General features: G+C 33.1%; 1 protein-coding gene across 2 annotated transcripts in view; it reads left to right on the top strand.

Annotated features, from left to right (window-relative positions):
- The window catches only part of LOC140055342 (uncharacterized), a 35,505-nt gene that overhangs the window by 14,706 nt on the left and 8,671 nt on the right, over window positions 1-12,128 (top strand). The window contains exons 4-10 of one of the 2 annotated variants that reach the window (XM_072100661.1): window positions 703-820; window positions 997-1,386; window positions 2,135-2,246; window positions 3,185-3,294; window positions 4,210-4,352; window positions 5,919-6,148; window positions 11,852-12,040. In XM_072100661.1, coding sequence (XP_071956762.1) covers window positions 703-820; window positions 997-1,386; window positions 2,135-2,246; window positions 3,185-3,294; window positions 4,210-4,352; window positions 5,919-6,148; window positions 11,852-12,040 — 1,292 coding nt within the window. Of the gene's footprint in view, window positions 1-702; window positions 821-984; window positions 1,387-2,134; window positions 2,247-3,184; window positions 3,295-4,209; window positions 4,353-5,918; window positions 6,149-11,851; window positions 12,041-12,128 lie in introns of both variants that reach the window. The other variant, XM_072100660.1, reaches the window with a different exon arrangement.

The following is a 12,128-nucleotide window of genomic DNA, read 5'->3' as shown; positions in this document are numbered from 1 at the left end:
GTAAACATTGTGTTTTATGAATATTTGAATCATGCTGGTTATAAAAACCCATGTTGTCAAATTTCTAAAATTCATCTTTGACCTCTGACCTCAATTTGAATGTTTTGACCCATTGAAAACAAAATGGTCATATCTTTGCAACGCTTAGAGTAAATGAAATAATTTTAGTGTCAAATTATTGGGAGATGCATATTAATATTCGTTCTAATGGAAAAGTTTGTCGAAAAATGGCTGGAAGTATGATTTTTGGCATATTTGACCTTTGATCTACATCAAATAACTTTGTAACTAATAGTTGGACAAACTTTAAATAGGGTTCAAATTAATCTGAAGGTATTATTATTTTTAGAGAGGTTTTGTTACTATTGAGTGCTACCTTAAAAAAAAATAATATATAATATTTTTTTTTTTTTTTTACGCAAAAAATGCTTATTTATTATAATATAGTATTAATTAACCAATATATACCCAGCATAACTTTTTATAAGCTATCATTTGATATTAAATCCAAAACAATGAAATATTTATCCTGCATTATTATCGAGTGCATGATTACATGATGGTGTGTAAGAAAACATATGACATCATCTTTCCTATACAGTATTCCAGTATAGTTATACATGTCCTAAAGTCTTTTTTGAAAGTTTTTCAACTATACTTTATAGTATACTCTCGATAAACTGTAATTTTAATTATTTACAGTCAACAATCTGAACAAGAATATATGTCGGAAGATGAAGGGCAGGGATACAGGGACATACATCATGGTGATGACCACGGGAGATATGATCATGATGATATGGAACATCATATGGATAGTGTAAGTATTGTGAACATAAATCTGTTGAGGTTTTATTAACTTTATTATTTGGAACATCATATGGGCATGATAAACTAATTTACGTAGTTATATATACCAGAGGCGTTAAAACAGGGCTAGTGAGTCCAAGCTTAGACAATGTGTAGATGCTAAACTATATTTAGGATACCTTTCAGATGGAACAACGTAGTCCAACTCGGAAATCATTTGGAAGAGGGAGAGGTGAGGACTATTGGGGTAGGGGAAAAGGAAGAGCAGATAGAGGACGTGGTAGAGGAGAGTTTGAAAGAGGAAGAGGTAGTAGAGGAAGAGGAGCAGATAGAGGACGTGGAGCAGACAGAGGACGTGGAGCAGACAGAGGACGTGGAGCAGACAGAGGACGTGGAGCAGACAGAGGGCGAGGAGCAGACAGAGGGCGAGGAGCAGACAGAGGGCGAGGAGCTGGGGACCGTGGTAGAGGAACAGCCAGGGGCAGAGGAGTAAATCGGTCTCAACAATCTAAACCTCCGCCTGAAATCACTAAAAATCTCATTTGCAAGTTTTATATGGACAATGCTTGTTTAAAGGTAAATCTGACTGTACTGTATAAAAAAATATAATATTCTAATACACCTGATTGTATTCTTGCAATTTGATTGGTTAAATATGCATCACATGTTAATTGGAATTTCCTTACCAAACAAAAATTAACATGCTCTAATGGACATTCAGCTTTCTGTAAACAGTTTGAGAATTTTTGCCATACAATGTTGCTTGGAAATCAATGTGTTGGGTGGCCATCTATAACTGAACCACTGCCATTTTTAATGGCCTAGTTTTGTGGCCTACTGTAGCATTCGTCAAAGATTTACGATGAATAAATTGAATAAATGTAGGTGTGTGAATGTTTTGTATTTGTTGAATGGAGAGAATATTTCATTCGTTGAAAAATTGACTGCTCTATTTTTAATGAGGCAGAGCCTGAAATGTTCTCACCATCCAACTCATCATAAACATTCATTATTTGTATATCATGACACATCTGATTTGATTTATTAATTAGGCATCACATGCCTGTATTAGTTCTACCTAATGGAAAACTGAGATATCTAATTTTTTTTTCTTTTTGAAAATATTTTTAAAATGTTTGCCACGTGATATTGTTGGCTGATCCGCGATTTTATAACAGTACAGTTGGTGTGTTATAAAACAATTAATGAATGTTTTATATTTATTGAATGGAGAGAATATTTTTTAAGTTTTAACATTTAACAATCATTGTTTTAAATCGGCTCTGCCTTATTGACAACATGCAGTCTTATTATTTTTCCTTAGGGAGCAAATTGTACATATAGTCATGATTTGAACCCAACTAAGAAACCAGAAATTTGTAAATTTTACCTTCAAGATAGCTGTGCAAGAGGTGATACATGTCTGTTCTATCATGGTATCCTTTATTATTGTAATCTGCAAATGATTGCCCTTATGTCTCAAGAATTTTGGCTTCAGGTTCTAAGCTTCATAAACAAGCATTTGGCTTGGAGATTGATATTTTAGTTTCCTTTATAAATCACATGTTGTCTAAACATTAATTCTTTTCAGATTAAAGTTGTACATGAACAGTACTGTATGTATATTATTTTTAATGCAATTATAATTGCTTTATTAACGTGCACTGTATGTAAACTGAGCAACAGCTATATTTTCTATCTGAAAGACAAAAGCAATACAGTAAGCATGCATACAACAATCTGTAACCGTTATGCCATATCAATCTTTTATGAATGTCACACAGCCGTTATTCCTACATGGTCTCCCATCCAAGTTATCTACCAGCCAAACATTGCTTAACTTTGGTTATTTACAGTAACAAGAATTAGTGTTTAAGATGGTATTGCCATATGCTGTAGTAATAACCATTGTAATGTAGGTGTTACTTGCAGTAAATTTTATAAATCCAAATAACAATTAAGTAATTTTTGCTGCCCAAGTAACAATATTTTAGTGTGTCTGCAATTAATATTTGTATTAAATATACAGTCCACAAATAGGAACACAAAAGTCATTTGCATTAAGTTTTTATGTTTTTAATCTAATAATATTTTGTCTAGTCAAATTCACTATATCTCTTTTAATAATTATAAGTAATAATGAGTATCTATTACGTAAAATATTAAAAAAGTAAAGGTGTTGAATTACATCATGCAAATAATATTAAAGAATAATAATCAGAATAACAATCATCATCAATCACCTCTAGTTGTTTCAGGAAGCTACCAACACAGGCTGATGTACTGTTTTGCCTTTGATTGTATTACACTACTTTAACATTAGTTTGAGGTAAAATTCTATTAACATTAAAGTTTACCTTAACATAATTTGAAGGTCAATTTCCTTGCAAGTTTTATCATATGGGACAGCCATGCTTTTCAGGGGACAGCTGCAAGTTCTCTCATGATCCTCTAACAGATCAAACAAAGCCATTATTGGACAAAGTAAGTACACTTTAGGACAACACTTTAGTGGTCAAGTGTTTGATTGTGCTTGTACTTCACATGTCAATTTCAATTTCATTTGATAAGAGGGGTAGGGGTTTTGGTGGGGTTTTTTAACCATAGTTCTGTATTATAAAAATGTTGTCATATCATTCTCAAGGGGATGTCATATCTTATATTTTACTGATATAAAAGGGGATATCTGTTATTATACAGTATAGCCAACAACCAGTAGAATATCTGCTGGGTCAGGTAGCAAATAATTACTGTTTTTCCAATGATTCCACGTCTTGTAGATGTTCCCATTAATAATTAATTAAATCAAAATCATACAAACAATCTAAAACATTTTTATTTAATGCCTTTTTTGGTCTAAATTAGTACATATATCTCTCCGAATTAATAATTCGTTAGAACGGATTACGCTAAAAAAACACATAGTTATTAAAAAGGCACTAATAGGCTTTTGTAAAAAACGGATATAATGGTCTTGATTGATTCATTGAGAGAATTTCCTAACTGTATGGTATTTTAATTTCAGCCTTATCACTACAGTTAATACAAAAATAACATTGTCTTCCAGTTTACACATATGAGGACAAATCAAGATCATCGGCTCAGATAGTTTAAAATAACATAATAACAATATTCTTACAGTAATTTGGAGTTGGTACAAATAGTATAAATGTTGTATAGAACAGGGGACATAAATTACAGACAGTGCTTGTGTAATTATAAATCAAATCCTTTGCTTCTGATAGCGAATCTTAGCATTGTGAATAAGCTTGCTATAGTATTTCATTCTTTAACATTTAAAGAGTTACTTACAGTGATATTTAGAACATTTTAAATTCTTATCATTTTACTATTGAATATAATAAAGGCAGTTTATATGTTTTTTTTTCCATTTATCAGGCTTTGAATTCTAACAAGGATTTTCCTGCAGCACCTAAACCAGGTCTTCTTGGTGACTCACCATATGACACAAAATCTCCTAATATTCCATCATTGTTTGACATCAAAGTTGCACCTACCCAAGGCTTCCTTAAACAGAAACAGTAAGACTATAGAATTATATAACAAAAGCAAGTAGCAATCTCCGCCAGGGAAAAAGAGAATTTAGTAAAAGATTAATGTAAAATGCCAGACCAGCTGGCATACAATTCGGAATTAAAAAGCAGTTTATCACACACAGTATTCACAATCAAATTATTAGATAAATAAATTAATACGTAACAAAAAACTATAAAAGAGACTTGCGCATAAATTTACCAAAACTAGAAATACCAAAACAAACATTCCAGAAGCACTACATAATTGACTGTAATTCAGCAACATACACAAAAATAAATATTGTAACAAACTAAAGAATGAAATGTTCGCTTAGTGTAATTGAACCAATGACTACAATAGAAACTCATACAGTAAGACTTGTATAAATAAACTTTAACAGAATCACAACACCTAAAAAATGTACAACATTGTGAAGATACTTAAATATAAATGTGATTTTACACCGTAACCAACAACTAAAAATTGCTGTCAGACATAAAGACTGCGCCCTACACACGCAGCTAGTGGTTTGCATATTTGCATTTTCGGGAATTCCCCTTATTATTATGTGTAAAACTGAGTGATGTTTACAGGTCACAGTCAGAGACCTGGACACAAGAAAGATCTAGTAAAACAGGGAGTTAGAACAACTCTGTAGGTAAGCAAGGCCAAGGACATACTAAATATTTTTAGCCAATCTATACATTAATGCTACTAAATTTTTCGCGTATTTTACGTATCTCCTCAAAAACCACTGAACTAAATAAAAATACACCACGAAAAACGCCCAAAATCATATAGTTTGGCATTTGATACATTCGTTATGTGGGTGCGCGCAGCATCTAATTCACACAGAACAATTTTACTTTCGGGTCTTTCTTATTTTTGTAATATAAAGTCTGAACAGTCAAAAGTAAAGTCTAAAGTTCCATATCCACTGTACTATTGCTTTAATTTTTTATCCTACATATATTTTAAAGTGAAGGGATAGTGTATAACAAAGCAATGGCCGTAAATACAGTAGTTTCAAATTTTATTTGTGATACAATTTGTTTTTATTTTAATAATGTGTCAAAGTACTTTTATCAGAGTGCGCTGTCATTATACTTGCCCATGCAAAGTATATAACCACATACTGTATTAAGGCAGAAAAAGACTGTGCGAAACATGGGTTACTACTACAGTAGTCTATTTAAATCTCATTGTTGGAGCGAGCGTCCCAGGAAAGCAACACATGCGCAGTGTAACTAAATTACTAATTTTGTAAACAAACTGTTTTGCTTGGAAATTGAAAATACACTGGAATTGTGGCAGGATTATTAGCTATTTTAGGAGACGATCTTTGCCAAGCCTAGGCTAGTACTGTAGTAGTAAAAGAATGTGCCTGCTGTTAGCCAACAAATCGTCATGGGCTATGCTTAGTGTAGTTTGGAAGAGATTTTAGGGTCTTTAACCTAACCTTGATTGCTTTTTTAAACCATTTGTAAATTTTATTTCAAATACTGCTAAACTGAATTATAATAGGTATAGATAGGTATCAGGAATGATTCACCATTTGTATTGCATTTTAGGGTGGAATTCTATGGAAAACCTGAGGAAGATGATAATATAGAAATTGCACAGGAATTTATTGCACAGGAATTCAATGAACATGCAAATAAGATTGCAGAAATTACTGAAGTAACTGTTCAGTCTAAGCATAGTGAAATAAGTATGCAACATCAGCTTGAAACCTTTGACACTCAAACTAATAATGATCAACCAACAAAACCAGATGAAGAAACTCAACAACAATCAAATAGTAAGTTCTTTTTTTCAAAATTATTTTCCTCAATAGTTAATACCAACCTAGGTTCTAGATGGAGTGGTAAAAGGATAAATATTTGGGCACATATGGCGCTTCATACGTATACTACTTGGTGCATACGATTATCCGGTGGACTATTTTCAGCCACATGTGATTGGTTACTCAAAAATATTTGAATATGCATTTAAAAAAATTTCAAAGATTGAACAACTAAGATGATAGCATGCCCTATGTTACGTTTTGACAATGTGGAGACACACACAACACATGTACATTTGATTTGGGTGTACATGAACTCCATGTCGTTTCTTCGCGAAATGATGATGTGATGATGAATGTTTCTGTGAATGCTACTGTAGATAGAAATGATTTTATAGGCCTAGTCTGATAAACATTAACAGAATATCTGAAATTCTATTTCTGAACGCCAAAAAGCGTTTAAATCCAATAACTTATCCCATTGGAAAGATTGCAGAAACAAAGTCAAGAGGGAAATCATTAAAGCTAAAGTAAAATTTAATGCTTATAGAGTAGAATAGACACCTGCAAAAAACTGACCCAGGTAAATGGCACCAACAGAAAATTGATCTCCATTGGACCATAAATCCATTGCTAATGTCATCAATGACTTGTTTACTAACATTAGTGCCCACATCCCTATTCTAAATAAAACTCAACTCCCTGCATTCCTTCCCTCTGACAAACCTGCACCTAAACTTTATTCTTGGGATATATATAAAAAATTAAGATCTATTAAAGAAAACAAGGCCTACGGACCAGATTTGGTCCCACCCAAAATTGTTAAATTATTTGCCATGGAGTTTAGTGAACCACTTTGTGATATACTCAACTGTTCTTTTTCTGAAGGCATTGTCCCTTCTCAGTGGAAAAAGGCAGTTGTAGTCCCTGTGCCCAAGGTTCAGCCTCCTACTATTGACCTCAGACCTATCTCTATTACTTTTGTGTTTGCCAAAGTAGCTGCGGAGTTTATCACTGACTGGATCTTGCAAGATATAAGTTCAAAAATCGATGTTAACCAGTTTGGAAATGTTAAGGGTTTGTCTACTGCTCATTACCTGACCCACTTGGTGTATTATCTCTGTCAAGGTGCTGAGAATAAGCACAATGTTGGTACCATGGTTCTTACTGATTTCTCCAAGGCCTTTGATCTTATCGACCATACCATCCTTGTTAATAAGATCATTGATATTGGTGTCAGGGGGGCTTTGGTACCATGGTTGTGTGATTTTCTTTTTATGAGTATGCAGTGTGTTAAATATAATGGTACCTTATCTAATTACTCTTAGGCCCTTTATGTTTCCAGATCATGATCAACGATGCTGGTTCAAATTCTAAAACTAAGTATCTGAAATATGTAGATGATCTTACATTTTGTGAAAACCGTAAGCTCTCAATGCTTGTTTTTTTACAAGATGATCTTAATTCTTTTTTCCGCTGGTGTAATGACAATTGTTTAGTGCTTAACCCCAAAAAATGTCAAGCCCTTAAGGTGTGTTTCAGTTCTACCCAACCTTCACACGTTGACATACACTTTGGAACTGATAAGCTCCATATATTAATAGGACCAAGATCCTGGGAGTTTTTTTACAAGACAACCTTAAATGGGACTGTCATATTGATTCCATCATCACTAAATGATTTAATGTGTCGAATAATACTAAATTTCTTAATTATCATCATCTTCTTCTTGGTCCCATCATCACTCCAAGGTTTGTCTATGATATACTGTACTTCGTAACTACTGTACTAAAGTTCAACTCTTAGGCCACATTGTTCACATTTGCTTCATATAAGTTATCAGCATCACATCAAATATAACGTTTTACGACTCAAATTCAGCGGATGCGGATTCTGGGGTGTGTACTCACACAAGGCAGTGGAAAAGATATTGGACAACATAGAGTATCATCTAACTGAAGACCAACGTACTTGCCAATCCATCATTGCATTTATGAGCCATCAGACATGGCTAACATATATCAAAATATTTTGCCAAGAAAAGATGTTTACTGTGCCTCATGTCATATAATGCTCCAAATTCTTAAATCTGGTATTGCATGCAACTTTTTTTAAATATCCTTTTAATTTGCTTCTTATAGTTAAAATCACCAGAATGTACATTACAATGAGTGCTTTCTTTCAACAGGATACTCGGCCATACCTGTAGCTGAGTTATTATGAAATCATTTTTTTTTCTGATCCAGTTTTTGGTCGAAGTGAATTACTATTACGTGACATTAAAATGGCATATTCAACAACAACAATTTTAGGGGGGACAATGCATCCTTTAAATAAAAAATTTGCGCATGTTCTTTCTTTTTTTGACTATAAATTTTCTTTTATTAGAATTTAAGTAATTTCTTATAAAATTGGAGGCTGGCAATATAATTTTGACATCTTAGATGATCTACTATTAAATATAATTTTCTTAATATTATTCCAAATACACTGTGATGACTTTTGACCTCATATCATGGTCTAATAAATACATTTTTTAAACATTCTTCGTGTTTCACAGTTGTTTTCAGAAATAGCAGCTCATAACAATGGGAAAAAATGTAGAAGAATATAAAATAATTTGTCACATTATTTTCAAAAAACTTTAAAGATTAAATTGGCATGTCATTGCTAGAATTGTATGTTGTCCATTTTTTTGGACATTTTCACAGAGCATTTCTTTCCATGGTTATATTTTTTTACCCTTTTTATAGTATATCAGAGTTTGAGGTAAAGACACTAGACTTATGTTTTTTCGACCTAATTTAACACACTACATTTTATGTAATAAATAAATACTGCATGGACCTATTGCGATAATGGTTTTTGTATTTAAACGGTTAAAAATGTAAAAATAAGTCTATTCTAATAAAAAAACAGTAACTTTTCAGATAAAATGCCAGGTCTTCCCAAATTTGTATTAACGGATTCTGCCAAAAAAGGAAAGACAAATAATCCAGCAACGTGACAACGTCAGGCTAGGCCTATAGCTAGCGTATGATGGTCGTACGTTACTGCTCTTTACCAGCTAGGCTTACAAAACTAAGCCAAACTAAGCTAGACCTAGAAACGTCTACGAGAGAACTTTCAACATGAGCTACTTAGTACTGCATTGTTTTTCTTTTTTTATCATTATTAACCTTACAATGCACATTTAAGACAAGAAATTACCTGGTTTAATGTTTTTAAAGTTCTATATATGCATTATTTTTACGAAACGTCACAAATTGAAGGTCTAGTGTCTTTAAATCATTGTAGACTGGTAGTAAGTACTGGAAATAATATAAAAAAACTCATTGAACATATTATATTGGTGATGTTCATATCTGAACTAAACCACATACTGTTAATGATGAACTCGCTTTCCACATGGTGTACATTAAGCGAAATGGAATTAAAATCAAATAATAATATTCTACAGATCACTAGATCAAAAAGGGTGTACCATCATTCTCATCTTGGTGTAATTATCAATTACACTCTGACCTGATGTAACTGCAACGGCAAATAGGATGCTTGGTTATTATTGCTGGAGGTACCTCATCAGCAGCTATATTTTCATTATACTGTACCGTGCACTTATTATTCCCATACTTGAGTATGGAATCCCTGCATGGCTTCCTCAAACAGTTAAATTGATTGATGTGATTGAATCGGTAGCATTGAAGCAGAGATGGGATGAGTTATATGGATTATGATCTTAGATTGAACTGAATTGGCCTCAGCTATCCAGCTAATATGTGAAAATATTTTAAAAAAAATAGAAACTTCATTCATTTGATTTCACTTGATTCATCTTCAAATTTATTGTCAAATACATAGTATTTGAAATTTGTATTCCAAGGTTAAAAAACATGACAAAAATAAATACAAAAAACAATACAATAATGTAAAAACAGTAAAAGATTAAAACAGTAAAAACTGGACATGATTAACTATGATTGAGTTAAGATTTTAAAATACAGAACACTTATTGTTGTTTAAAATTGTTAATTAAATATCATTATCAAGGAATGAATTATTATGGTGCTCTTAATTGAAGGGATGAACCTACCAGATTTACTCAAGTTTAAAAAATTAGAAAGAGGGTGGGATTTGTCATTAATTATACATTTTAGTTTCTTCTCTATAGCCTTATCGCAGATATCCTGAATAGATGGGACGTCTGCACCTATTACCTTCTTAGCCATTTTTATCATTCTCTGTAATTTATTTAAATTGTTTGTACAGGGTATACGCTATTCAACTACACAGCAAGAAGTTAGTGAGAGTGAGTGGCCGAGTCAGTGGAACCGTAATTACGTAGCCATATTATCGGCAGGGGTTCGAGGCTCACTCACTCCATGGTTCTGGTGGTAGAACGAGTCTTCTCGGATAAGGACTATAAACCGTAGGTCCAGTGTACACATCTAGCTCGTGTGCACTTTAAAGAACCTAGTACATCTTTCGAGACGAGTAGGGGGTTACCCCGGTGTACTAGTACATCACAGCCACTGATAACTGAGCCCTCTGGGAGACCAGTCTTTGACTAAAGAGGTTACCCAGTATAAATATATATTTCAATCAATCAATCTGGACTGTATCATTGCCTGGCAAAAAAGATTAAAGTTTCCTCAAGTTTTCCACACTTGTATGCATGGACTTCCTTTTTTGTTTGCCTCGTATACAAGTGATTATATATCTAAATATGATTCTTGCCCAGTTGTACGATTTGCTGACGATACGGCGATGATTGGCTTGATTCAGAAGGACGATTGCACTTCATATTTAAATGAGATTAATAATTTTGTAAAATATAGTAATGATAACTTTTTAGAATTGAATGTTGAAAAAACAAAGGAAATGATTATAGATTTTAGAAACAAAACGAATAAATGTGATCTAGTTGACATAATGGGTAGACAAATTCAGAGGGTGGAAACATATAAATATCTGGGGGTTGTATTAACAATAAATTGACGTGGAGTAACCACTTGGATCTCGTTATGAAGAAAGTAAATACTAGAATGTACTGTTTAAGACAACTAAACAAGTTCAGTGTAAATAATAATATTTTGATTACATTCTATCAGTCTATTATTGTTGGGGTTTGGAAATATTGTATTGCAGGGTGGGGTGGAAATGTTACAGAGGGAGATAAGGGTAGAATTGATCGTGTGGTAAGAAGGGTTGAGAGGATGTCTGGTTTGTGTCAGCAGTTGGTGGATTCAGTTTATTGCGAGAACCTGGACAGGCTTTTTGGGATGGTGTTGAGGGATGAAAGTCATCCTGTGAATTCCGATTTAGGCAGTCTCAGGAGTGCTCGTAGTGGAAGATTGCGATCCGCGGCTGCTGACGCAAACCGATATCTTTTCTCCTTTCTGCCCACAGGTATCAGGAGACATCAGCGACATTCATCCAGATGAGCACCATGAAATAATATGTAATAATATGTTCTTGTTGTGAGTTTTTAATATTGGTATTGTTGTATTGTCATGTTATTTTATATATTGTAATTATGATGTATTTGAAGACGAGCAATGTAATTTTCTCCTTGTGGGAACGAATAAAGATTATACTTGATACACTATGTATAGATGCCATGGGTCTGTAAAGGGCAAAATCAGTGGGAATTTCCTCAATTTCCAGTATATCTGCTGCTGAGAGATGATTGATTATACATTTTATACTTTTTTTTAGATCAGCAGCCTAATGAAAATTCAAGTATTGCTCCATCAATAAAATTAGAAAATGATTCAGTAAATGAAACAAAGAAAAATTCAGTTCCCTCAATGCCAGCAAAACAACGTGAATTATTTCTAAGAATTCAACAGAAGCAACAAAGTGATTCAGCCACTGAGGACGAGGCACCAAAAACAAAAAAAACAGGTCATTTTATAATTTGTTATTAAGTATACTAATACTATAAGTAGTTTAATTTTTCACAGTGGAAATGTAAAGTAGAGTATTTTTAATG

This window comes from Antedon mediterranea, chromosome 7 (assembly GCF_964355755.1).
Source record: "Antedon mediterranea chromosome 7, ecAntMedi1.1, whole genome shotgun sequence".
In the NCBI taxonomy this organism is placed as follows: Eukaryota; Metazoa; Echinodermata; class Crinoidea; order Comatulida; family Antedonidae; genus Antedon; species Antedon mediterranea.
Note: the sequence above shows the minus strand (reverse complement) of the source record. Positions and strands in the feature narration are given on the sequence as shown.